The sequence below is a fragment of the Aotus nancymaae genome, unplaced genomic scaffold (genome assembly GCF_030222135.1).
Source record: "Aotus nancymaae isolate 86718 unplaced genomic scaffold, 86718_ANA_hifiasm-v0.15.2.pri h1tg000011l, whole genome shotgun sequence".
NCBI lineage: Eukaryota > Metazoa > Chordata > Mammalia > Primates > Aotidae > Aotus > Aotus nancymaae.
In genome coordinates this window covers 76,383,612-76,411,454 of record NW_026988422.1, presented here as the reverse complement: position 1 = coordinate 76,411,454, position 27,843 = coordinate 76,383,612, and the positions used below count along the sequence as shown (strand labels likewise).

Here is a 27,843-nt window from a genome sequence, read left to right as displayed (position 1 = left end):
GCCTGCTTCCCTTGTCTCTTCATTCCTAGGCCCATGTGGTGCAAGGTGGGTCCTCACCCTCAACCCTTATTCTCAGCCAGGCACTGTGTGGTGTTCCTGACATGTGTCATCTCTTTCGATCCACGTGACAGCCCTGGGAGGGTGGTATTTTTAGCATTCCAGTTTCTAACAGAAGGGTTAAGTAACTTGCCTGGGGTCAGACAGCTGGTAGGGGCAGAGCTGGGATTCAGAGCTGGTCAGGTAGGCTTCAGGGCCTCCCGTCCCTCAGGCTCCAGGTCCACCAGGATGGGGATTCCTTCTGGTGGCCTCTGATTTGTCAGCCTGGGCCACACACCTGTCTCTGAACCAGTCGCTGGGGCTGGGAAGTGCAGTGCCTCATTCTCTTCTTGGCCTGAATGTGGGCAGGATGGATCCCCAAAAGGATGCTGGGGTGACTGTTCCCCAGGGGTGGGGGAGGGCTGTCTGGCAGCTGGAGTGGGGGTGGATGTGTTCCCTGGTTCTAGGCCTGACAGTGGCTGGCCTGGGTGAGGCTGGGGGCTGCTCTCCCTCAACTTACAGCTCTGGACCTGGCTTGCAAAGACCTGGATGGGGCCTGAGGGTTTGCACATAGCGTCCAGGGACAGAACGCTGTACCTAAGAAGGGAGTGGAGAGTACCCCTGCATGTCTGAGCCTCAGGCTGGCCTACTCCCTCCTGGGCACCTCTGTTTGGGGTTCCAGAATTCTCAGAGGGAGCTGGGTGGGAGTGCTGGTGGAAGCTCTGGAAGGGAGGCTGCTCAGGGCCTCCCTGTGGCTGTGACTGCATGGGCAGCCCTGAAGCTGCTTCTTGGACCCTCACCTTATACCTCATTTAAACCCAAGTCTGGCTTATTCCCGTGGCCAGCCTGACACAGGCAGATTCTGAGGGTCCTGGCTGGGCCCAGCGGCCAGCAGGGTGGGTGGGCATACTGGAGGGCTGATGTCCTATTTGTAGGCTGGGGTTTTTCAGGGCCTTGGGAAAGGCTGCTGAGTTCCAGGAAAAGGACGATGTCTTCCCTGCCCGGCTGTCGCTGTCGCTGTGCAGAACCTTGGTGTTTTGACACTGAAGCGTTCTGGAGCTAAACAATCTTGTATTATGTAAACACAATTAGCCTGTTGCTGTTTGACTCTGTCCTGTTTGGGGAGGGTTGAGAAGGTGTCTTTCTGCTGGATCCTGGGAATTCTGAGAGCTGGGAGCAGCTGTGAACTAGTGGCTGGGGGTTGTTGGAGCTGGAGGGGAGCGTTGGTCTGGGGAGGGCCACTCCTCTCCAGGACGTTCCACTCTGATGTACTCAGCCAGACCCTGGCCCCCACCAGCCGAGCAGGCCTCGTGGGAACTGCGTGGAGGGCGTGCTGGACTGTTTCCACCCTGGAGGAGAGAGGAAGTGAATGGTGAGTGGCTGGTGGCCACAAACCCAGGCTGTTCCACACCTCAGGGCTCCAGTTCTGAGGACTCCAGGTGAAGGGGCTGGGCTGGAGGTTGGGAGAAGTGCAGGGTGACAGGGCCTGGTGAGGGTATGGGTCTCTCATGGTAGAATAAACTCACTGGTTATCTATAGATATTCACTGTAAATAAAAATACATCACTTAAGGCTGGATGCAATGGCTCATGCCTGTAATCCTAGCACTTTGGTAGCCAAGGCAGGTGGATCACCTGAGGTCAGGAGTTCAAGACCAGCCTGGCCAACATGGTGAAACCCCCATCGCTACTAAAAATACAAAAATTAGCTGGGCATGGTGACACATGCCTGTAATCCCAGCTACTCGGGAGGCCAAGGCAGAAGACTCACTTGAATCTGGGAGGCGGAGGTTGCAGTGATAAAAGCTAAAGACTTAAAAAAAAAAGTACAATAGACAGTGATCATTTTAAATGACTACAGAATAGATCTACTGAATGTCTATGCTGTGATTTATTGCACTATAATCTTACTTTTTTTGAGACAGGGTCTTGCCCTGTTACCCAGGCAGGAGTGCAGTGGTGCACTCATAGCTCACTTCCCCCTTAAACTCCTGGACTCAAGCCATCCTCCTGCCTCAGCCTCCTGACTAGCTGGGACCTTCAGCATGCGCTACCACACTTGGCTAATTTTTTTTTTTTTTTTTTTTTTTTGAGATAGAATCTCGCTTTGTTGGCTAGGCTGGAGTGCAGTGGCGTGATCTCAGCTCACTGCAACCACTACCTCCTGGGTTCAAGCAATTCTTGTGCTTCAGCTTCCCAAGTAGCTGGGATTACAGGGGCCCACTACCATGTTCAGCTAATTTTTTTATTTTTAGTAGAGGTGTGGTTTCACCATGTTGGCCAGGCTGGTCTCAAACTCCTGACCTCAAGTGATATCCCTGGCCTCGCAAAGCGCTGGGATTATAGGTGTGAGCCACTGCACTCAGCCCACACTTGCTAATTTTTTTTTTTTGAGGTGGAGTTTTGCTTTTGTTGCTGAGGCTGGAGTGCATTGGTGGCAATCTCAGCTCACTGCAACCTCTGCCTCCTTCCAAGTTCACGTGATTCTCCTGTCTAAGCCTCCCAAGTAGCTGGGATTATAGGCATGTGCCACCACGCACGGCTAATTTTTGTACTTTTAGTAGAGACAGGGTTTCACCATATTGGCTAGGCTGTTCTTTAACTCCTGACCTAAAGTGATCAGCCCACCTTGGCCTTCAAAAGTGCTGGGATTACAGGCGTGAGTCACCACACCCAGCCAATTTTTCCCGTTTTCTTGCTGTTGTAGATACAGCTGCATTGGACACCTTTGTGAATATAAGTGTCTTCCTTCCCTTTCTGATTCCATTCCATGTAGGTAAAAGTTTTTATCCGTTGTTGTTACATAACAAACCATCCTAAAAACTACCGGCTTTAAGCAATAAGCATTTTTTCAGCTCACAGTTCTATGGGCTCTGCTGTGTAGCTCTGGTCTTGCCGAGAATGCCTTGTATATGTGCAGTCAGCTTTCAGTCCAGTAAGGGGGTCTCTGTCCTGGGGTTTTGCCTTTGGATAACCAAAGGCATGGGGCATGACCCAGCCTCCTGTCTTGGCTTTCATCAGGCTGCCTGGCCTTGTTCCTTACACTAACGGTGGATGTTTCCAAGGCCTCTGGAGGCCTGTTTGCTTCTCTACAATTTGTTGGCCAAAACAAGACCCAAGGCCAGCCCACATTCAAGGGGTAAGAAAAGAAGCTTTACTCCTTGGCAGAGGTGGCAAAGTCATTGCAAAGGGCCTGGATACAGGGAGGGTCAAGGCCTGGATACAGGGAGGGTCAAGCCCTGGGAACATGTCTGCACACAGAGTGTGTGATTTGGGCCTGGGCATTGGCCAGCAGCCCATAGACCTTTCCTGAATTAGTATCTGGCAGGTGCCCAGCTAGTGCTGGGCTGGGGATGGGGAGGGCAGAGAAGTCAGGTTCATAAGGAGCAACTGTCACCATTCAGAAAGTTTTTCTGAGTACCCGCTGTGGGCCCAGCTCTACCCACCCGGGTTTCTCAGGCCTGGTCCTACAGGAACTTGGCCTTTGCTTACAGAGAGAAGGCTCTGTGGGTGACTGACCAAGCTACTCGGTGGCATCAGTGTCCTCTGTGGTGGTGGGAGGTTTTGTTCCTGGTTTGGGGCCTGGTGTTACCTGTGTGGTAACCCCCCGACCCCCATGATGAAGTTGTTTTTCTCAGCTGGAATAGGAGGATGTTAGAACATCGGAGCCCCTAAATTCTAGAACATTCCAACTCGGAGAGCCCTTGGGATTTTTAGCGTGGAAACCAGTCCTGAATCCACAGCCAGGACTAGCTCCTGTGCGTTCCCCTCCTCCTTGTAGTGCCTGTGTTGTTTCCAGGTTGCATCCAGACCCAGGATTTCCTGTTGTTCTGCTTGTGTGTTTCTTCACTGGAAAAACTCCTGCATCCCCCGCAGAGCTGTTTACAGACATCTGTTGGCATCCCGCCCTGCCAGGCCTCTTGGCACATGGGGTCGAGTGGTGGCCAAGATGGACAAGGCCTTGTCATTTGGAGCTTTAGTCTGTGAGGGCGATGGGGAGGGGTACAGACATGCCAACCAGTGAGTTACAGGGATAGTTTTATCTGGGATTAGAAAATGAAGTGATAACAGTGATATGAAGGGGTCTGGGACTATCCTCACATGGTAGGAGAAGGCCTTTCCCAAGGAGAGAGCTGTGGCTGCCGCTGACAGGCCAGAAAGGAGTCAGCTGCAGAAAGCTGGGGCTGAGGCATCTCATGTGGGGGAAGCGGGGATAGCGAGTGCAGAGGCCCCAGGGGCTCAGGAGGGAGCCGGAGCTTGGTGTGTTGGGGAGCCACAGCCAGAGGACGTGGGTGAGGCAAGGGCTGAGAGGACAGGGCTGTGAAGAGGCAGGCCGGGCCAGGTTTCTCAGTGCTTTCCAGGCCCTGGCATGTAGTTTGAGTTTATTTTACAGGAGGTGGAAGGCAAAGGCTCTCATCAAATTACCCCACACATAGTCCGTGAAATACTACTCAGCCATAAAAGAGAACACAATCACGTCCTTTGCAGCAATATGGATGCAGCTGGAGGCCATTATCGTAAGCAAACTAATGCAGGAACATAAAACCACATGTTGCATGCTTTCACTTATAGATGGGAGCTAAACCTTGTATACATGTGGACATGAAGATGGGAACAGTAGACACTGGAGACTGCTAGAGGGGGAAACGGGGGAGGGGGACAAGGGCTGAAAAACTACCCATTGGGTACTATGCTCAGTACCTGGGTGATGAGATCATTGGTACTCCAAACCTCAGTGTCACACATTATACCTGTAACAAACCTGCACATGTACCTCTAAATCTAAGATAAAAGTTGAAATTATTTAAAAAACCTAGTCAGTGAGCCTTTAAAAGCTTTGGGTAGTGCTGATAAGGTGCCCAGGCCTGTCTGTGCCTGTTATGCTCTGATGATGTTAAATGAATAGCATCGCTCAGCCCTGCAGGCGCGTGTGACCATGCCCTGAAGTGGCTTCATTGCTTTCTACCCCTCCAGCTGCCTGCCACAGGGTGCAGAAGCTGGCTTTGGAATTGGAGGGACCGGGTCAAACTTGCTTCTGCTCTTGTGTAGCAACTTAGCAAGCTTCTCTGAGCCTGTTTCTCTGTCTGTAGGATAAACAAAGCACTTCCTAACTTCTGTGGTTGGTGTGTCAGTTGAAATAATTATTAATGGTGTAAAGCTCCGTAGCTCACTGCCTGCTAGATTTATTTACAGATACTACAGATACCCCATCGTAGGCCCCAGTCAGTGGTAGATGGTATTACTGTGGTGATGGTGGTGGTATTTAGGTGGTGCTGTGGTCTGGGCTTCAGACACCATGAGAGGTGCTGGAGCACTGAGTTCCTCCCGCAGCCCAGGAGCCCAGCTGGTAGGGAGACAGAGACAGGAGGTGAAGGGTTGGAGGAACTCTGCTTGAGGAACAGGGCAACTTTCCCTATCTGGGAAGATGGAGGAAAGTTTTGTGCAGGTGGTGACCTTGAGAGGTATGTTTGAGGGTGCAGGGAGCTTGTTCACAGACAGGTATGGATGGAAGGTAGTCCTGAAAGCGGGCAAGCCTGTGCCAAGCCGTGTCACTGTGAGGCCAGCAGTCCTCCAAACAGACTCTGGGCATGTAGGGCTGGTGCAGGTGGGTGGCTGTGGGGAGCCCCTGGAAGCCTGGGCTGAGAGCCTCTAGGAAGCAGTTGGCTGGCACTTGGGGGAGGAGCACCCCCTGCCTCCCCCTGTGCCTACGGCGGGTCTTGTCCTCACTCTGTGATTGGCAGGTGCGGACACACACACGTCAAGTGGTGAAGAACATAGAGCCTGGAGGAGGGCTCACCGACTCAGTCCTGGCTGCCTCGTTGCGAAGCTTGGTGGCCCTGGGAGGTCATTAAGTGTCCCTAAGCTTCCACTAGGGAGATTGTCATAGGGCTGGTGTGAGGGGAGATGAGGAGTCTGTGTCTAGCACCGAGCACAGGGCATGCACTGATAACGTGATGGCTTCACCTGGCTCCCGGGAGCTATGTCCAGCTGACAGCCCCTCGGTGACTTAGCTGTGTGGGTGGTGTGCGGCCCAGCATTGCTTGCTGATCTAGGGGAGATGTCATAGGCTGGCCTGGGGAGGATGTCCCCTCTCAGCCTCCTCTGAACCATGGGCATAGGTGAGTTTTCGGAAAAGCCAGTGCCGACTGTGATTCAGCTCTGCTTCTTACTTCCTTTTTTTTTTTTTGAGACAGAGTCTCATCCTGTCACCCAGGCTGGAGTGCAGTGGCGTGATCTCGGCTCACTGTAACCTCCACCTCCTAGGTTCAAGTGATTCTCCTGCCTCAGCCTCTCCAGTAGCTGGGATTACAGGTGTGCGCCACTGCACCCGGCTAATTTATTGTATCTTTAATAGAGATGGGGTTTCACCATGTTGGTCCTGCTGGTCTCAAACTCCTGACCTCATGATCTACCCACCTCAGCCTTCCAAAGTGCTGGGATTACAGGATTACAGGCGTGAGCCACCGCACCCGGCCCCTTCTGTCTTATTCTTTTTTTTTTTTTTTTTTTTTTGAGACGGAGTTTCGCTCTTGTTACCCAGGCTAGAGTGCGATGGCGCGATCTCGGCTCACCGCAACCTCCGCCTCCTGGGTTCAGGCAATTCTCCTGCCTCAGCCTCCTGAGTAGCTGGATTACAGGCATGTGCCACCATGCCCAGCTAATTTTTTGTATTTTTAGTAGAGATGGGGTTTCACCATGTTGACCAGGATGGTCTCAATCTCTTGACCTTGTGATCCACCCACCTCAGCCTCCCAAAGTGCTGGGATTACAGGCGTGAGCCAATGCACCCGGCCCCTTCTGTCTTATTCTTAAATCGCCCACAGGGCACCCACCTGCCAGCGTCTGTCCTCTAATCCCTTGCCCCAAGGGACTGCTCTAGGCAAGGAAGAGAGAGGAGGAGGAGTCCCCACATATCCCTGGTGGGAACGGAGGAGAAAACTGAGGCTCCTCACAGAGGTTAACTAATCTCTGCTGGAGCGCCCAGATGTAAGAGCTGGGTTGCCCCCAGACCCTCCCTCCTCCCAGGAAGGGTGGAGCTGAGGCGGTGGGGGCCTGGCTGGAGCACCCCAGGAGCTGAGAGAAGTTTAGTCTGCCTGGAGCTTGGCAGTCGGGGTGAGGCTCCCTTTGAGGCCAGGTTGCACAGGATCCTGTAAGCCATCATTATACAAACTTGGGCTTTGCCCTGAAGGCAGCGGGAGCCACAGCAGGCCTGTGACGTTGGCTACTGGTGGAGGCTTGCGGGATTTGGCGGGGAGGCTGGTGCGATTGTGCAGACAGTGGTGGTCTAGATAGTGCGGTGGCGATGGATACTGACTCTTCAGAGTCCATCACGGTCTGAGGACTCATTAGCACCTCGGCTACTCCTCCGCTACTCAGGATGTTGTCTATCTAGGGCCGGCAGCCTCAGCACTCTTGGTGCCTCAGCATCTCCACGCACCCTGCATCCACGGACTCAGAATCTGTGTTTTAACAAGACCCCCAAGAGGCGCCGGTGCACACTGCATATTCATGTTTGCCAACACTGGTTTAGGGAACCTGTTGACCTGAGCTCAGGGCTGAGGGGGGAAGGAAGGACTGAGGTCAAGGCCTGACTTCATGAGAAAGGGTAGGTTGGGGGACAGGGGAAGAGGAGATGAGGTCGGAGCACTCAGAACTTCTGGCTGGGAGGAGGGCTATATCACCCCAACCCAAGGGCGGCTTGAGGACTAGCGCAGTTAACACAAAGGGCCAAAAATGGCCTGGCTGCCGGGGCCAGGGCAGAGAGCTGGGATCTGCAGGGCAGCCCGCACACTGCAACCCTGCCTTTGGAGGCCCTAGAACGCTGTGGACCCTGTGTTTTTTCCTTTCGGCCATGCCCATGTAGGCATCGGTCACGTTTGCCCCACAGGTTGGGTATTTGCCGATGTGCTGTCAGCAGATGCGTGTTGAGCCCACGCAGGCCTGGACGTGGTCGCAGAACGGCATCCTGCTTGTTGAGCAGCCATCCTGGTGAGGGGCATGAGGCACTGAGCATGTGGAGAGCTGGGGGCAGCATTGTGTGAAGCAGCAGCCAGACCTGGGCCAGAGGTTCCTCTAGGGGAAGACCATTATGATCTGAGGCACCCTGGAGGTGCGCGTCCTGGCGGGAGGGTGGGTGAGTCTGTGGCTGGTGGGTTCTGCCGAGGCAGGGGAGTGCGCTTTTCTAGCCCTGCCACCTCCTGGCCTGGGCCCTGCCATGCTGGAGTTTCCTGGTGCCTGGAGGCTGAGTCGAGTGCGGTGGGGCTGGGCAGAGGGGGCCCCGGCTGTTGTAGGGTGAAGTTTGGCTGGTCCGGTGGGCATCAGCCAGGACCACATTAGGCCCAGCTTTGGCTGGATTCCTCACAGGCTCTGCCCATCAGCTGTGCCCAGTGGCATCCCTGGTCTCTACCTGCCAGATGCCAGTACCACCCTTCTCTTCCAAGAATGTCTCCAGGTACTGCCAGATGTCCTGTGGGTGGGGGGAGGGTAATATCTCTCCGTTGAGGATCAGTGCTGGCTGAGGGTCTCTCATCATTCCCTGCTAGTCCCAGCTTGGCTGCACTGTCACCTGGCGAGCTCTGTTTCCAGTCAGTGAGTCAGGCCTGCTTTGGGGGCTGGCATGCTGTCCTCCCTCATCCATGTCAAGGCCTGCGTGGCCATGTGTTCACGCATACTTGACGTGACCTGGGAGTCAGAGTGCTTGTGTTCCTGCTCCAGGCGTCTGTGGTGCCATAAGGACCTCAGGTCTGGGGGTCAGGAGGCCTGGATGGAAAATCCTGACACTCTGGTCCTTGTGGGGGACCTGTGTTTTTTCCTGAGCCTTGATTTTCGCATCTTTTGAATGGGGCTGTGGTAGCCTTTCCATGGGTGCTGGTGGGGGCTGGAATGCCAGTGTGGCCCCCTCTGTGCTGGGCTCAGTGTGGGTGCCTGGTGACAGTGTGTTCATCTCCCCCTGACTTCTCTGTGACCCCAGATAAGTCCCTCTTAGTTCTGTGTCTTGCTTGTTAAAGGGTTCTTGGACTGTCTTCTGTAGGAAAAGTGGGGAGCCTATGAGGTGGAGAGTCTAGGGGACAGGGGAGTCATGGGGGTTGGACACTGGGCCAGAACCTGCTCAGGTGCTTTCAAATCAAGGCCCAAACCCAGGGTCCCGAGGAGGGCCGAGCAGCAGCCAAGGTCTGAATGCACCTAGCCTGCCTGTGCTGCCCGGGAGTGACACCTTCCGTTATCCCTCAAGCCCAGCAAGGACCCAGTGTGACAAGAACGTGGAATTTGGACCTAGCAGAGCCGGTTTGCTTCCTTGCTCTTCTGTGACTAGCTGAATGGCTCCTGCAGCCTTTCTGAGCTTCAGGTGCCACATCTGAAGAAGGGGGTTAAATGGGAGGCAAGGAGGAGCTCGGGGAGGAGCTGGTGACACTGACTGGATGCCACTATGTGCCAGCCTCATTCATTCCACCCGCCGGCGGTGTCCTGAGTTACACGCCCGGCCACGCTATTTCCCAGGTGGGAAAACTGAGGTGTAGAGCCCAGCACTCGGCCGTAGGAAGCAAACAGCAAGTGAAGCCGTCCTTGTTGACATTGGCTGGTTGCTCTTGGAATTTGAGTCCGAACATCAAAGGCCTTGAAGATTAAAAAGAGAGAATGAAGAATAATGTGCCTGGTGCCTTCTTGGGAAGTGCCCCAGGCCAGCTATGGAGGGGAGCAGGAGTGGTTCTGGTCTGGGCTTCCTGGCCTGGTGCTTTCCTGGGCAGCTGGAAGTGCTTCTTTGGGAGCTGTCTGGCCCTGGCACCGTTGTTGGCTCCATTATTTTTTGTCTGCAGGGGCCTGAGCATTCTGTACTGACGGTAAAACATTTGTTGGGCTGATGCTGTAATCACACCGCAAGGGACACTTGAAATTATATCTGTATTTGGGAGCTAATTTTAAAGAACTTTTTTCATCATAATTATATGCAATCAGCCAGCCAGTGTTATTGGGGATTCTCTTTTTCCCTCCTCAGCTGAGAGGCCATCTGCTTTCCTCTTCCTGCCTTTCCTTCCAGCACTCAGTGAGCCGTCTCCCTGGGAGAGGGGCCACTGGCCCTTGGCTGCCTGCAAGCCCCAGAGAATCCTTTCCATAGTGATTGTGGAGGAAGGGATGAGGAAGAAGAGCAGGGGAGGATGATGGGGGCCTCTGGCTTGGCTATAGGATGGGTCTATTTTCAAGATTGGAGGTGCAGGTTTGTGATGGAAACGGTGGAACGTGACGTTTCGATTTGGACATTGAAGCAGCCAGGGCTCTTGTGAATGCAAGTGACAGAAAATCCAGTTCAGATGAGTTTAAGCCAAAAAATGAATTTCTTGGCCCAGGTAATCAAACTGGCACAGGAATAGTCTTATGCCTCAGGGCCCCAGACATTCCTCCTGTCCCTGGAGCTTTATGAGAATGCCAGTATCAGGAGGAATTTAGTTCAAGAAAACTCTGGCCAAAAAAATAAAAGAAAAGCCCCTATGCCCACCCCCCCCAACCAAATGGGGTTCAATCCTCTCTATCTCGAGTTCTGATCCTGACAAGTAGTGTTTCTCCAGCATGGTTGCGGGCACACAGTCAGGGATATGGGCTGGACGTTTGGGATTGGGACAAAGTGGACTCTGTGCGTTGTCCTTTACACGGGAGGCATTCAGGGCAAGAGGGTACACCGTGTGCTGGCCCTTCAGGTCTCAGTCTGACCCCCCTGCCTGGCTTCCTGGGTTCCTCAGTGTCCTCCCTCTTGGATTGCCCTCTGAGAGGATGGTCTGACGAGGAGGCTTCCCATGTTGTGGATGGGAGGCAGGGGTGGGGGCGTTCTAGGGGGGCAGACAACATGGACAGGTGGTCAGAAGTGTGAGGGAACCGTCCTGTGGGGCAGGGCAGGAAGCCAGGTGTGCTAGGAACAGACGGGGCGAGACTTGATGGGTGAGGAGGTGGCACTTGCTGCAGAGGCCCAAGTGGTGGAGGTGACGGAAGCCCAGGGGACGTGGCTGGGCAGGGGGCTAGTGGGCGATGAGCCGAGTTTCAGATGCAGAAGGTGCAGAGTGTGCATGCAGGGACGGCAGGGAGCCCACCCGGTGGCCTGCACTGCAGAGCTGTGCATCTCAGGGAGCGGGAGGCTGCCTGTGCCAGCTTCGGTTCTGCCCTTCTGGAATTCCACATCCTCCTTTTGGTATTTCTCTCTAATACCCAAGGTCCTGGCTCTTGGCTTTGGCTTGGTGGCAGCTGTGACCCCCAGTGTGGGGCTCTGAGGGATTATTCCAGCTGTTTGGGAACTGTAGCCATGGCTCCCAGATGCAGAACCTGAGCCTGACAGGCCTGGAGGCCGGCAGGATGGAGATGGGGGGTGTGCCTGCCTGCTGGGAGCTGTCTCTAAGGTTCCCAGGATGGTTGCTAGCATCCTGCTTTGGGGGCCAGCGTGCTATCCTCCCTCACCCATGTCAAGGCCTGCATGGCTGTGTGCTCACGCATGTTCGATGTGATGTGGGAGTCAGAGCTCCTGTGCCTGACTTTTGGCACTGGGGTCCTCTCAGGCCCTAGGCTCATTCTCACCTCCTCCAGAGGTCCAGCTGACCTACCATTCTCATGAGCTGCAGTCCTGTGACCCAGCTGATTTCTGTCTCATTTGTAGAACTCTTTAGAGGTGAGATGGGGCTCCTAAGACATTAGCTCTGCTGCCTTCCCCACAGATTGGCCTTTCTTCCCTGCCCGTGGGCATCTGGCATCTGCTCAAATCCCTCTTGTCATGGGGTGCCCATCACCTCTCCACTGCCTTCCTTTGGAGGCTAGCAACCTCTTCCTATGGTTGAGCTGAAATCTGCTTCATAGGAAGGGTTGCTTTGCCTGGAAGGTTTGTTATTGGACAGAAGGACTGCCAACCCTGTGGAGAAGGGAGGAACGGGGGTACCAGCTCCTGCTTCCTGGCTGGAGTGATTCAGCGTGTGTCCATTCCACAGCGTCCTGGCATGCCAGAGGCTGGACCTTAGGAAGGGCCTTCTGGACCCTTCACTGCAGGCCTGCTCAGGGGCTGCTTCTCAGGTCTTGGGGCCCCTGGGGCAATGGCACCCATCCTTCTGACTTCCTGGGGTCAAGGGTCTGAGGGAGGATTGGGGTAGCAGGTGCCTGGGAGGAGAGACAGCTTTGTCCAGAACAATCCTCTTCCAGAAATCCCAGAAGCCGCATCCCCAACAGACCCAGTGGGTCCCCCACTATCACAGGGGTCACCTTTTCCCCCAGGAAGTCATACAGTGCTGTGAGATGAGGAGGCTTTCCAGACAGATGTGGGGAGAGCGGGCCTAGGTAGGGAGTGAGGGAGCCTGGGAATTACTGGTATTTGGATGGGTGTAGATTGTGGTTCTGCTTCTTACCAACTGTGAGTCTTTGGGCAGGATACTGAACTGCTCTGAATTTCCCCACTTGAAGAGAGGTGACAGGCCAGACACGGTGGCTCACATCTGTAATCCCAGCATTCTGGGAGGCCAAGGTGGGAGGATTGCTTGAACCCAGGAGTTTGAGACCAGCAACATAGTGGGCAACATAGTGAGACTCTGTCTCAACAAAAAATAAAACAAGAGGCCTGGCACGGTGGCTCATGCCTGTAATCCTGGCATTTTGGGAGACAGGTGGATCACTTGATGTCAGGAGTTGGAGACCAGCCTGGGTCAACATGGCGAAACCCGTCTCTACTGAAAACACAAAAATTAGTGGAGTGTGGTGGTGCACATCTGTAGTCCAACTACTTGGGAGGCTGAGGCGGGAGAATTGCTGGAACCCGGGAGGTTGAAGTTGCAATGAGCCGAAATCGTGCCATTGCACTCTAGCCTGGGTGACAGAGGGAGACCCTGTCTAAGAAAAAAAAAAGAAAAAAGAAAGGTTGCAGCTGTTGTGTCCATTCAGTGGCTGCTGAGATCTGGTGTGAAGGGGCAGAGTACCTGGTCCTCACAGGTCCTGCCCCGCCATCGCCTTGTCTGTCCCTGTTTCTGCCTGGGCCCGGGAGAGCAGGCCTGCGGGGGAACGAGGGAGCCTGGGGATTGCTGGTGTTAGCCTCTCATTTATTTGGATCATGCTCAGGCCCCTGGAATCCTCTCTGAAACTGGAGGGTCCCGGGTAGCCCATGAAGTGCTGCCTGTTTTAGGGTCAGCTGCCTGGCAGCTGTCATGGACTGCAGGATGAGCCCAGGTGTCAGTAATTGTCACCCAGCTCCCCAGTTTACAGTCTGGGGCCTTTGGTCTCCAGCACCTAGTTGCCCTTCTTCCAGTACCTTCTTCCCCGCCATTCGCATCAGGGACCCCTGTGGCCATGTTGGGCTGTACTTGGGAATCCTGTGAGCACTGTGCTCCCCCACATCGACTTCTCATTGACTGTTGAGGTCCCCAATGAACTCCTGACGAGTCCTCATCCGTTTCTGCCTGACATGTAAGTGCTTTCAGGCGGTGTCTGAGATTCCTGGGATGGCAGAGCTGTGGGAGTCTTGGGGTTGTGGTGGGCAAAGTAAGGCCCCTGCCACTCCCCACCAAAGACACCAGATCCTAATTCTCAGAGCATGTGAATGTGCTAACATGGTAAAAAGGTGTGACATGATTACAGATGGGAGTTTTTAATTTTTATTTTTTAGAAATGGGGTCTGGAAAACAGTGGCTATTCACGGGTGTGATCATAGCGCACTGCAGCATCAAACTCATGGCCTCAAGGGATTCTCTCGCCTTAGCCTCCCAAGTAGCTGGGTTTATAGGCATGTGCCACTGCGCTTGGCTTACAGATGTGAATGAGTGAGGGATCTTGAGACAGAAAATGTTCCTGCATTACCTGGGTGGGCCCGGTGTAATCACATGGGTCCTAGAGGGAGGCAGGAGAGTCAGAGGAAATGTGACAGTGGAAGCAGAGGTTGGGGTGTTGTGGCTACAAGCCAAGGAATGTGGACAGACTGTTGAACTAGAGAAAGCGGAGGAATCGGTTTCTCTCCGGAACCTCCGAAAGGAGGGCTGCCTCTGACCTCAGAACCCTGAGAGAGTAATACGTTTGTGTTGTTTTTAGCTGTTACCCTTGTGATTTGTTACAGCAGCAATGGGAAGTGAATACAGTGTTCTCCTCTCCTTCTCTTCTCAGGGCCTGTGGGTGAATCTGTGATTGAGAAGGGAGGAACTGGGTCAGGGTCAAGGTCAAGGCCAGAGCCCATGTGACCTGACACCTTGGGACTTTCCTTTGACCTGTCATCCTGAAAATATCTGAGGGGCTGGGGAAATATTTGAGTAAGGTGCCTTGTGGTTGAAGTTTTCTGAGGTGGGGTTAGGGCTGACTCATGCTTGTGGCCAGAGGAGCCCAGGAAACCCCAGTGCCCATGATCTGGCCTTTGCCCCTGCTTCTCTTGGTGCTTAGCAGGCTTTCTCCAGCGTGCCCTGGCAGCCTCTGTCTCCCTCTCTTCCAGGGCCTGGCTCACCCAGCAGCCCTCCTGAAACTTCCCTGTGTCTCCTGCTGTCCCCCAGGTGTTGGTCCTATTTAAGGGCCTGTGGCACACCCGCCAGAGGGTATGGCATGTAATTTACTAGTCTCCCCTGTGGCAGCTAGCATCTCGGGGCAGGGTTTGTGGTTTGGGGTCCCCCTATGCTCCCAGGCCAGCCCAGGGCGTGATAGAGAAGCCCAGCAAATGTTTGACCAAAATCAGACCAGGAAACTCTCCCTGCCTGTGGTTGCAGGTGCAGCAGCAGGGCAGACAGCTCAGCCTTAGGGGCCTTGGATCCAGGGACCGGGAGCTGCCCCCAGCCCTCAGGCCAGGTAAGGAGTGTTAGCAGCAGAATTTGGGTGAAGTCTTTCAGTCTCCTGTGGAACACAGCCTTTCAAAGAGTGTCAGCATCCCAGAACACAGGCTGGGGACACACACACTTGTGCTGCTATTTTAGGAGTGTGGGGTACCTTGAGGATAGGTGCTAGAACAATTCAGGCTTTCCTGAGCAGGCTTATCCCTCCCCCAGTGAGTCCAAGGGAGGGAAATGTCATGGGAATTTCTGCCTCCCTTCTTGCAGTAGCCTACCTCGCTCATTAGGCTGATACTAAATGACTTTGCATTCTTGGGATTAAGAAGCTGCTGTGTAGAGAACAGACTGAATCATTAGCCCTGAGGCTGGCTGACTAAGGCCGGGGGGAGTGAGGTTGGCGGGGAGGGGAGAAGGTGCTATAACCAAGCTTGCCAGCCACCCCTACCACCTCCTCTCCTGGCAGCCCACTCCCCTGCTTCCCACAATTTAGGTCTCATCCCTAATTAGGGGAAAGAAAAATTACCACACCTGCAAGGGGGTAGTAAAAGACTCAAAAACAATTTAATTTTCTTTGAGAGAGTCTCGCTCTATTGCCCAGGCTGGAGTATCGTGGCTCGATCTTGACTCACTGCAACCTCCTGGGTTCAAGCGATTCTCCTGCCTCCGCCTCCCAGTTAGCTGGGACTACAGGTGCGTGCTACCACACCCGGCTAATTTTTGTATTTCTTGTAGAGGCAGGGTTTCATTATATTGGTCAGGCTGGGCTTGAACTCCTGACCTTGTGATCTGCCTGCCTTGGCCTCCCAAAGTACTGGGATTACAGGCGTGAGCCACCTTGCCCGGCCTCAAAAACAATTTCAAGCAGAGAATTTTCATACTAAAAAGTGGGGGTGTCAAGAGCCATGCAGGGAATAGACTTAACATTTGTGATCAGTCAGAAGTCAGGATGATTTCTGATCTGAAGTGGTGACACCTTGGATGTGGTGGAACACTGCCTTGTGTGATTTCCTGCCCTCCTTCCTGAAAATTGGATTGAGGAGGGGAGTCTCAGAGGCACCTCAGTCCCTGTGCTGCTTTCAGCCCCTGCAGCTCTAATGTCCTCTCCAGGAGGTGCCGAAGGTGAGTCACCCGCCCTGGAAGTCATTCTGGGTCTGAGGGAGTGTACTGACTCAGGCTGCTGCGTCTGCACTAAGGGGCACACGGACCTTGGGGCCTGCCTGCCTGCCCCGGGTGGGGCACCCAGTCATGGGGAGGGTCTTTAGGTAAGGTGGTTGCTGACTTCCCAGTCAAGGGAAAGATGCCCCCTTCAATAAAAGTCACATGGCAGCTTCCAGTTTATCTAGTTCTTCCTAGAGCTGTCCAGAGAATTCCAGTGTTTGTACTGGCTTTAAAATTCTGTTCGTATGTTGTCTTTATATCAGGCCATTTCAATTTCTGGCACTGTTAATAGGAGGAAAATCCAAATTGCCAGTCAGCAAATGAACCAAGATGCTGGAGCAGGCAGGCAGGAGTGACACAGAGCTGGAGCCTAGCCCAGGAACCCGGCAGCACTCGGGGAGTGTTAGCCGAGAGCTGCCAGGCCCAGGGTCTGCAGGGGGCACAGGGATGCTGGAATAAAGAGCCATGAGCTGTCTTTGGCCTTGCGGGACTCATGATCTGATGCTGAGCACAGAGCAGGCTTCAGTGGAAGCCATGATTCCTGTCTCTTGATGAGGAGGGCGCTTGAGCTGCTCTTAGGGGGTGGGCAGGAGTTTGCCAGCTGAGGAAGGGTGACTGGCAGGGGATCAGTTTGTGCAAAGGCAGACTTAGGTCAAGCCTTGACCTTTAGAGAATGGGGTCCCTCCTTGGAGGGTTTGAGAGGAAGGACTGCTGCTGCCTCCCCCAGATGCCTTCTGAGCTGTACCTCCAAATGCCCTCAAGGCAGGTATCATGCTAAGAATTTTAGGCTGTAGACACAGGGCACAAGCTGTCCCCGAAGGAGTGCTTGTTAGTCAGCATGGGCCAGGTTAGGCTGCAGTGAGAAACAGCCGGGAGAGGTGGGAGAAAACAGGCTTATTTTCTCCGTTCAGCATGCACTCTGGATCCAGAGACTCTCGGGGGCTGTTAGCCATCCTGCAGTGGCTCAGTGTGTATCCCACTTCGAGGGTTCAGCGCTGTGAACATTTTGGGCTGGATAATTCTTTGTTTTAGGGGGCTGTCCTATGCATTGCAGGGGCCTTTTACTCACTGAATACTAGTAGCACTTTCCCCGGTGTGGCAATCAAAAAGGTCTTTAGGCGTTGCTAAATCTCCTTGTGGGGGACACGCAGTTGCCCACAGTTGGGAACCAGTGCTGGCTGAAGGTCCTCTTCAGCAGTTGTTTCTTTCTGGTTCCCAGCCTGACTTGGTCGCCACTCAGCCAGCGTTGTTTCCAGGTGGCGGGTCCGGCTGGCTCTGCTGGCGGGTGGCAGCCTCACTTGCTTCCATGTTGCTGAGGTCGGGGAGGCCTGGGTGCTGGCAGCGGAATCCTTCTTTCTGGAGGGGACATGGTCACTTCTGTTCATGTCTCATGGTCCAAAGCAAGTCATGTGGCCATGCCCCTAACTGGAGGCAAGGACAACACAGTGGCACTGAGTGTCCAGGAGGAAAATTGCCAGCTTTGGGGCCACCATTGATGTCCACCACCAATCATTAGCCTGGTAGGGTCAGTGCCATGGAGCATGGTAGCCTCCCTCTCTGCCCAGTGCTGGGTGTGGGCAGCTTGGGGTGGTGGGGCCTGAGGAGGGCAGGAGCCAAGGCAGGCTTCTCCAGAGGATGACCTGGGGATCAGGTGGTGATGTGGGGATGGCATTTGAGGAAGGCCATCAGTACACGTGGGTGACAGGGGCCCAGTCATCTGTTCAGGAGCCCCGAGTCCTGGGGAGACATCCTGGGCTCCTGGGGTGTATGGTACAGGCCCTGCCCTCGGCAGGCAGAGAAAGGGGGGCCATAACGCGGGACTTTTCCCCCAGCACCTGGTACCTGGAGGTGCCAAAAGGGCTTTTTACTTGGGGTGCCTGAAATCAGCGGTTACTGAACTGTGCCCCACATTGCTTGGACGAGGATGTGCCTGGCTTCTCACTTCCCCGAGTGGTTCTCAGTGTAACCCTCCTCCCTTGCTGCTTCACTGTTTCATGTGCTTCGCTTGTGGCAGCCCTCAGATCCTCACACCTGCCCTGGGAGGGCCTCTTGGGCCAGAAAGGTCATACCATTTACAGATGTGAAAGCTAAGACCCTGGGCGGCTCAGCAGCACGTCCCATGCCTGCTGCTGGTCATGGTCCCTGAGCCTTTTGTGCCCTGCTCTGCTGTGTGGCAGGCCTGCTGCTGGATGGGGTCTGTCATCCCAGAGTGTCTTGTGTTCACGCCCAGTGCTGTGCTGCAGTGGCCTGGTGGTGGTATGGATGCCGTGGACGTGTCTCTGAACAGCACATCGCTCTTTTCTACTTCTGCTCCCATCCTCTTTATTGCTCTCCCTTACCATCCCCTCTCCCTCAGTGCTGGGTCGTCCAGAGGAATTTTCGTTATCTTCAGAAGTGATAACCACTGTCACTCACAGGGCCCCTGCTGCTCAGCCGCCAGTGACAGAAACCTTCAGCCTGCTGGAGCAGAAATCTGCAGCTGAAGGTCCAGAGAGGGTGAGCTCCACCAGGGCCAGGTCTGGCCAGGGAACCTACCCTCCTGGAGCCCTCTTGGCCCTTTCTCCTGGTTGGCCTTGGGCTCATCTGGATTCTCACCACATGGAAGCGATGGTGTCCCCCAGTGTTTCCAGGCAGTGCCATTTGTACTGCAGACAGTCCCCCAGGACCTGTCTGGTAAAGGACCAGGACCAGCCTCGCTTGAGGCCTGCCCCACCTCCTGCCGCTAAGTGAGGTGACAGGTCATGTGCCCACCTGATAGGGGGCGTGCCGCCCCCTATCAGGTGGGCTAGAGGAGGCGCGGTTCTGGAAGGGCAGGAAGGCAGGGCAGCAGGGCAGAGCACAGGTCACAAGATTCTCCCCGTCCCTGGCATGAGCCAGGTGCTGTGCCGGGCCTGGACTCTGCTTCCCTGAAAGCCCGTGTTCTAGGATTCTCCCATTTGACAGATAAGAAAACAGAGGCACAAGGCACAGTGGGGTCTGGTTCCACGTTCTGCTCTCAGGGGCTCACCCACCTCTTACACTTCCACCTGCCCTCCGAATTGTGTTCCTCTAAGCCTTTGAGCACTGTGAAGCTCAGTCCTGGGCTTCTAACCACTTCCTGGCACCACCACGTTTGAAAAGTGGACTGCTACTGCCTTCTTGCGATGTTCTCTCCTGGACCTGGTGTAGGACCTCGGCCTGCTCTTTCTGGACTGTGAGTGTCACAGCTGTTTCTAGTTCTCAGTTTTCCTTTACTCCTGTTCCCAAGACCTGCAAGGTCCACTCCTCACCCTTGCTGTGTCCTCCCCTGGCAAATTACATCCTGCTTCCACTGGTCACAGAGAAGCATATGGAGTCGCTCCTGTGGACAAGCAGTTGTCCCCATACCCGGCCGCTCCTAGCAGCACCTGGGAGTGCGATGAACCCTTTTCGGGCCCTGCCCCCGACCTCCTGGATCAGAGGCCTCAGGGTGGGCCTCAAATGAAGATTTTTGATATGCTCCCGTGGTGGTTCTCAGGTTATCTGCCCTGGTATTTGGGACCCACTGGCCCACGGCTAAAAGCTGGGTCACACGATGACTCCTGGGCCTCTGAGGTGTGCCCCACCTTTATCTTTTGTCCTGTGGCCCAGCCCCCACCCCCTCAGAGGGCCTTATGTTTCCAGAGCCCCAGACACCCTTTGGAGAGGGCACAGGACTCACCTTACTCCTCTTTTTTTTTTTTCAAAGATGGGGTTTCACCATGATGGCCAGGCTGGTCTTGAACTCCCCACCTCAGGTGATCCACCCACCTTGGCCTCCCAAAGTGCTAGGATTACAGGCGTGAGCCACCGCGCCCAGCCTCCTTACTCCTCTTTAAGTACTCTTCCCAGCAGCTATATGTAGTCCCCTTCAGTTGCTTGGCTAGTTGGTAAATGCTGCCTCCTCCTTGAAGCCTTCTCTGATTGCCAGCCCCATCCCCTGAAAGGATCAAATCATTTTGTGAGTATTTTAACTTCCTCAAAGGTTCGTGCTCCTTGGACTTCTGGGGAGAGGCTTCCTTGTGCAAAGTGGATCCTGTCTTCATTAATAATCCAGCTTTTAGAAAAGTATGTTTATTTATACTTAGCTATTTTTATTAATATTAATATATTGTATTTACATATTGATGTAATATTTATCAAGAAAATGACCGTTTAGAGCCTATAAAATTATTCTCAGGTGAAGGTTTTTTTTTTTGAGATGGAATCTTGCTCTGTTGCCCAGGCTGGAGTGTAATGGCTCACTGCAACCTCCGCCTCCTGGGTTCAAGCAATTCTCCTGCATCAGCCTCCTGAGTAGCTGGGATTACAGGCACCTGCCATCATGCCTGGCTAATTTTTGTATTCTTGTTTTCTTGTAGAGATGGGGTTTCACCATGCTGCCTTCTCCTTGAAGGAGGCTAGTCTTCCTTCTCCTTGAAGGAGGCTAGGCTGAACTCCTAGTCTCGAGTGATCTGCCCTCCTTGGCTTCCCAAAGTGCTGGGATTACAGGTGTGAGCCACCATGCCCGGTGGCATTTTTTTTTTTTTTTTAAGATTTTTTTTTTCTTTTTTTTGAGGCAGAGTCTTGCTTTGTCGCCCAGGCTGGAGTGCAGTGGCACAATCTCGGCTCACTGCAACCTCCACCTCCTGGGTTCAAGCCATTCTCCTGCCTCATCCTCCTGAATAGCTGGGACTACAGGTGCATGCCACCAAACCTGGCTTTTTTTTTTTTTTTTGTAATTTTAGTAGAGACAGGGTTTCACTGTGTTAGCCAGGATGGTCTTGATATCCTGACCTTGTGATCTGCCCACCTCAGCCTCCCAAAATGCTGGGATTATGGGCATGAGCCACTGCGTCAGGCCACGGCTGCAGGTTTTTAAGGAAACTTAAAAATTGTAAGTTTTATTGTTACTTTGTGTAGTTTTGAGGGTAGCATATATGTTCATTGTAGAAAATCTAAAAAAAGCAGGGAAGTAGGGAAGTATGAAGGAAAAACCCACAGCACTTTGTTGGCATCACTCAGCCCTGGGGACACATTTACCACTGCAGCACATGCTCCTCAGTCTGTTTTCCAGGTACCCAAACGTTTCCATGGCCTTAGAATCCGCAGCGAGTGCTGCAGCCCGGTGGTCCCCGCGGCAGCCAACATTTCACCTCCTCTTTGGGCAACACTTGGAAGCTCTTCACGATACACCCTGAGCTCTCCTGTCTTGTGTCATCCATTGATTGATTGCCTCGTGCTGTTATCAAGCATCTATTTAAGAAACAATTTAAAGAATTTATTTTCTAGTTTTTGATAACATGTTATAGGCACATGGCACAAAATTGAAGTGATGTATGAGGGACACAGTGAAAAGGAAATCCCTCTGCCACCCCAGCTGCCCTTGCACTTGACCAGGGGCCCTGCCATGATGGTTTTCCTGTAGCAGCTTCAGGTTCACTCCATGTGTACACAGGCACACATGCTTGTCTCAGATGTCGTTCTTAACACGTAATTATATACAGCACACAGGATTTGCACCTTAGGTTTTTCACACAGCAATGTCTTGGAGAGAATTCCTCTTGGGTACACGGAGGGCTTCTGGGGTTCTTTTTTTTTTTTTTTGAGATGGAGTTTTGTTCTTGTCGCCCAGGCTGGAGTGCAATGGCACAATCTTGGCTCACCGCAACCTCTGCTGCCCAGGTTCAAGTGATTCTTCTGCCTCAGCCTCCCAAGTAGCTGGGATTAAAGGCACCCACCACACTGGCTAATTTTATATTTTTAGAAGAGACAGGGTTTCTCCATGTTGGTCAGGCTGGCCTCTAACTCCTGACCTCAGGTGATCTGCCCACCTTGGCCTCAAAGTGCTGAGATTATAGGCATGAGCCACTGCGCCCAGCCTTCTGTGTTCTTTTTACTGCTGTGTGGTTTGTTAATGAACAAATCTTTGACTGTGTGGTTTGTTAATGTCCTCTTGGAGTTTAGTTTGCTGCTGTCACATACAGTTTGGTGGTTAGCAGTGCAGAGCCGGAAGCATATTACACACTTGAGCCTGTCTGTGGGGTGATGAGGTGGGATCACGGAGTCAGGGTTTTCAGGAGGAACAGTCACTTGACAACCAGTGCTCTGGTTCCTCTTCTCTCCCCCTGTCCCCCATGTCCCTCCCTTCTCCCTCTTCCCCTTTGTTTTCATCATTCAATTTCTGAACTTTCTGGTTATGGCAGGACTTCAGGAACGTGCTTCTTAGGGCATCAAGGTTGTTAGTACCTTTGTTCTCCAGGAGTTCCCAATGAGAAATGAGCCCTGACAGGTTGCTTTATTTTCCCGAGAGGCTGTGGTGCTGTGTGTGGGATTCCACCCCCAGAGGGGATGTGCTTTTCTGCCTGCCGCCTCCTGGTCCTTCCATTGCACTGAGGCCCTGGAGGCTGGAGACCAGGCTTGCCCTGTTTGGTGCCACCCATGCCCACTATGGTGTATCTGGTGGTGAACGCCTGGGTGTGGGGAGAGCCCTGCTCCAGGCCAGCTGTCCCAGGCCCCAGCTTGCTCTGTGGGTAATGAGGTAACCACCCGTCCCACCCTCATAGGCTGCAGAAGCTACTGGTGAGTGGTGAGTTTCAAGGGGTATGTAGTGTCCGTGCACAGCCCCCTCTTTTCTGCCGGTGTTGCAATTTATCCATTTTTTGGAGCTCTGATCTACAGAGGAATTGCAGTGGCTCCTGGGAGCTCAACCCCACTTAAGATCTTTTCTCTAGATTACTTTTTTGTTGCTTTCTTATTTTATGTGTTCCATCTGTTTTCAGAGTGAGAGACTGTTTTTTTGGGACTAAGGGAGGGAGAGCTGCCTGGGATGATGTAAAATGTGGACTGATTGGAATTGACTGCAGTAAAGAGACGAGAGTCACACGCTGGGATGACCTGAATGCCAGCAGGGTTAACTCAGGGAAACCGAGGCCCTGGCCCAGAGCCCAGTGGAAGTCTGCTCCAACTGGTGTGGGTCATTTACGCTCCTCTGTCCCCGGCCTTTCCCATTGTCTGGTTCACACTCTCGGTGATTTGGGGTTTGAGTTTTCCATCCCGGAGCAGGGTTGCTGGAGTTGGGGCTGGCTCCCCAAGGTCCTCTGCTGTGTGTCCTGGGGCAGGTTCCCATCAGTGATGCTTCCTTCAGCTTCCTCAAGCCTCCAGGGAGGCTAGGATGATTGGAATGAGGCAGAGGCTGAGGTGTCCACAGGTGCTCAGAAACGGTGCAGGTTGTGAGCAGATGGTTGGGTGTAGCACAGGTTCCTCATGATGCTATCTGTCACCGTGCTGTGGGCTTTGGTGGCCCAGGGCTATGCTGTTGTGTGTCTCTTGAAATCATGGAAGCAGATGGATATTGGCCACCATTTCTACAGCAACTGCAGAGCAGCTAAGAGACACTGAGGGTGCCTGAATGCATCAACTAGGATGGTTCTCAGACTGGATTCCTTGGGCCCAGGTTTTGGTTGAGGTGTCGGGGGTTCGAGGGAAGGTGGGCTGGGTGCTTCCCACAGTGGGACGTGGTCAGCTCTCCTTGGCCTCTGTCTTCCTGACTCATGGAGTGGCTCCTCTATGATGTTCTGCTCTGTGCCTTGCTATCAGAAGGTGCTAAGGAAGCCCTTGCTGAATGAGCTGACAAACAGATGTAGGAATTAGTGGGCAGTGCCTCAGCTGTGCCGTGATGCAAGGCAGCAGGGGTGCCCAAGGGCTCTTTTGGGGCTTGTGCCCGTCTCCTTCCTGAGACTTTGAGCCTCTCAAGGGCCCAGACTGTGGAGGTTGCATTTGTTGTACCCTCCGAGTGCTGGGCCCAGGAGCTGAGCTAAATTGTTACCATTTACACCTTCATCTACCAGCAACCGTTAAGGAGCATCTATGTGCCAGGTGGGCATCATAGCTGGGCATGGGCACACATAGCTTTAAAGTTTGGCATAGTCCCTGCTCCAAGGAGCTTGGGTGAGTAAACCACAGATTCCTGACCTTGCCTGGCCGCAGCCATCTCTGAGCATCTGCTGGAGGTCTTTCTTCCCAGCACAATGCACACGGCATGCCATCTTGGGCGCCTCGGTCCCTGCAGGTCCAGGTGGCCCTACAGCAGCACTTGTCCTTGGCTGATAGCAATCAGTACTCCAGAGCAAAGGACTGAGACAGTGGTAGCCTTAAGTTCTTCCAGGTGGGGAGGTGTCCTGGAGAGGCTGTGCTGAGTTGAATCCTCAAGGCTGGGGTGGGAGGTGGACACTAGGGCCGGGAGGAGACAGTCCTGTGTGCCGGAGCTGCACCGGTGGGCACTTCCTAGGCTCACAGTAAGAAATGTGGTGTGGGGGAGGCCGGGCATGGTGGCTCATGCCTGTAATCCCAGCACTTTGGGAGGCCGAGGCGGGCGGATCACAAGGTCAGGAGTTCGAGGCCAGCCTGTTCAACATGGTGAAACCCCATCTCTACTAAAAATACAAAAATTAGCCAGGCGTGGTGGCAGGTGCCTAAAGTCTCAGCTACTTGGGAGGCTGAGGTGGGAGGATTGCTTGAACCCGGGAGGTGGCGGGGGTTGCAGTGAGCCCACTCCAGCTGGTCGACAGAGCAAGAGTCCCACCTCAAAAAAAAAAAAAAAAAAAAAAAAAAAAAAAGAAATGTGGGGTGGGGAAGAGAAGGGTGGAAGTCAGCAGAAAACCTTTGTGCATTCTGGGCAGACCCCAATCCAGGCCATAAGGCTCCTAAAATTGAGTGGCGAGAGTCAGGGTATATGCCTGGATGGCTGGTGGGACTGCGTGTGTGTAGGGAGGTTGTGGAGGACATGAGTGCAGCTTGGAGGCCATTGGTGAGGCCGGAGCAGGCATCAGTGGGGCATTGAGAAGGCAGCGGGCAGGACTGCATGGGCCTCCCATGCAAGGCAGTGGATGGGTTGGGGTGTGGCTGGCTGTGGAAGGTCCTGGGGTGAGACCTGATGGGGAAGACATGGGGAGCTGTGGGAGCTGAGCTCAGCAGGGACGGCAGGTGTGTGGGGACGGTGGTGAATTTGGTGGCAGGAGTCTTGGGATGACCCAGGCTGGAGCTTGGCTGACAGAGGCTGGGCCCAGGAGTGGAGGGAGGCGGCGGGCATGTTACCTCCAGAGGACACCAGCAAGTTCCTCTGCGGAGCCGGCCCTCTCAGCAGGAAGGTGGTTTGAGGAGTGGCTGGGAGTGGAAGGCATGGCCATTCTGGGACAGTGGCAGGAAAGGTGCAGCTGCTGGCTCCCTCCTGAAACCCCTCATGGTCCTGCCCTCAGCCAGCTGTCGGGAACTTTCGGGAAGGATGTGTCTAGCCTGCCGCGGTAACACTTGTCTTCTTTGTTTTTCTCCACAGGAAGCGAGGGATAGAAGTTGTGCAGGTGAGTACAGTCCGCATCCTCGTCTTCGTGGTTCTTCGTGGTTCTTCGGGTAGTGGGGCCCTTAGCACCCACATCTCCTCCTCTCCCCATCTCCTCCTCACCCCCTCCCCATCCCCTTCTCCCTCTCCCCTCCCCCCTCCCCTCCTCCCACCTGTAGCTGGGTGCCTCCTCCTTCCCCTCCCCCCTTTTCTCCTCCCCTCCTTCTTTCCTCTCTCTTCCTCTTCCCCTCCCCTCCTCTCCTCCTCTCCCCTCCTCCCCTCCTCTCCCCTCCTCCCCTCCTCTCCCCTCCTCCCCTCCTCTTATTCTCCTCTTTTCCCCTCCCCTCTCCCCTTCTTCCCTCCTCCCCTCTTCCCCTCTTCTCCTCTTCTCCTCTTTTCCTCTCCTCCTCTCCTCCAGTGTTGGGTGCGGCTCTCTCTGTTCCTCACATGCAGCTTGTTTTTAACTCCCCTGTGGATTTGATGTGGTTTCTGCCCTGGGCTGGGCAGACTCCAATTGGGGCTTCTTGGGTTTGGAGGGTTGCTGTGGCTTTGTCAATGGAGGCGCTGGCTGGGGGCAAGGGTTGGTTTGGGAGTCTTGAGGGAGGTGCTCATGGCAGTGGTCACGTTGCAGGGGAAGGGTGAGGGGGCAGGGGGCACCCAGCTACATGTCCAGTTGTTTTGTGCTTTGTGTAGCCTCCCTTGGGTGGACTTGGGTCAGGTGCTCATTAACTAGAGAAACAAGGATGGGTGGAAAAAGAAGGAAGAATGGATGGAGGGGGAAGGAAGGATCTTGGAGGGAGGGGAAAAGGTGGAAAGATGGACGGAGAAGGAAGGATGGATGGAGGGAGAGGAAGGATGGATGGAGGGAAGAGGGAAGGATGGATGAAGGAAGAGGAAGGATGGATGGAGGGAAGAGGGAAGGATGGATGGAGGGGGAAGAAGGAAATGTCAAAATACTCTGAGACTCTATGTGAGGGGCAGGCTGTGTTATTTGCACTACATGCTATACCTGGCGCCTAATGAGTACTTGGCAAACCTGATGGTGACCTGGCCATGTTTTCTGATGCCTTTGCTGTCCCCATTGAGGGTGACTCTGTCCCATCTTGTCCTACAGACCTCATCTGCCTGTAGCTGCAGAGAGGGGAACTCAAGCTCGGGAGTAGATCAGGGCATAGGAGGTGCTGGCCCCTGGTAGAATACCTAAAGGGCTTCCAAAAAGCCCACTGGGGAGCTCTTCCAGCCCACCTTTGTTGACTTCAGCTCCAAGCCTTCCCTCAGTGGCCATAGGAGAGCAGCATCCCCATTCCTGCAGGTTCAGCATCGCAGGCCCCAGGTTTCCCCTGCTCCTGGGACCAGACTGGGGCTGGCTGATGGGTGGGGCTGGTACAGGGTACTCCTGGCCTCCCTCCTGGTCGTTTGTGGGTTGAACTTGTCACCGGAAGGCTGAGGTTTGTTTTGGGGTAAGGAGGTAGTTTCTGGAAGCCTCTCAGCAGCTCTAGATTTTCATACAGGCTCTTCTTGACTGCAAAATTGCGTGATCTGCATTGGATTTTTCTTTTTTCTTTCCTTTTTTTTTGAGATGGAGTCTTGCTCTGGAGTGGAGGCTGGAGTTCAGTGGCGCTATCTCAGCTCACTGCAACCTCCGCCTCCTGGATTCAAGCGGATTCTCGTGCCTCCTGAATAGCTGGAATTACAGGTGTGTGCCACCACACCCAGCTAGTTTTTGCATTTTTTGTAGTGATGGGTTTTACCATGTTGCTCAGACTGATCTTGAACTCCTGACCTCAGGTGATCCACCTACCTCAGCCTCCCAAAGTGCTGGGATTACAGGCGTGAGCCACCACACTCAACCTGCACTGAATTTTTCTGTGGACTTTAATTTCTCCATCATCAAGTGGGGGACATTGGAATTCGGGAACACCTTAGGGGTGTATGTTCAGGGACCATTTCTGATTAATTGGTTTTGGCCGCCTGGAGGATCCTAAATCTGAATGGTTGGGAACAGGGGTTGATCTGTAGTGCCTGCCGGGGGTGCAGGCGTGGAAAGAGGAGGTGTGGTGTACATTTCATCATGGGGTTAGATGGTCTCTAACCGTTGCTACTCTAGGGTGCTGTGGCTTCTATTTCCCCTTAGTCCTCTATGATGGTTCACTTGGAAATCCACAGATCCTTCACAGATGCTGCTTTACCCACATTAAGCCTGAGACTGACAGCTGTGGCTCACGGTGCTCAGGAAGGCCCCAGGCTGCCCTGTGGTTCCCCGAGCCACTTTGAGGGGTCGATAGGGGAACTGCTGTGGGAGCCATTTTCAGAGGAAGTGAGTTCAGGCGCATCCCAGCAAATAAACTGCCCGAGAGGGCAAGACAGCCTTCCCCCATGCCTCGTCCTGTTCACACGCGACCTCAAACTGTCACACAGTGGGTGTCACCCTCACCGCTCAAGGAGAGGATGAGAGATGGGCAGGGGTTGGTGAGTTCCATTTATATGGCTTTCTGGGAAGATTTAGACTAAAATCTTTAATCTGCTAGGTCTGTGGGAGGAACAGGAGACTGGAGCCATTGTGTCAGAACATCCAGGGCAG

At 53.9% G+C, this 27,843-nt stretch overlaps 1 protein-coding gene across 2 annotated transcripts in view; it reads left to right on the top strand.

Moving 5' to 3' along the window:
- Window positions 1–27,843, top strand: part of ITPK1 (inositol-tetrakisphosphate 1-kinase) — a 179,118-nt gene that overhangs the window by 16,561 nt on the left and 134,714 nt on the right. The window contains exons 1-2 of one of the 2 annotated variants that reach the window (XM_064375179.1): window positions 1,170–1,408; window positions 25,260–25,284. Coding sequence is in view for 1 of the 2 variants with exons in the window: in XM_021675721.2 (XP_021531396.2) it covers window positions 25,260–25,284 (25 nt within the window). In the remaining variant the exon portion in view is untranslated. Of the gene's footprint in view, window positions 1–1,169; window positions 1,409–25,259; window positions 25,285–27,843 lie in introns of those variants that run through there. The other variant, XM_021675721.2, reaches the window with a different exon arrangement.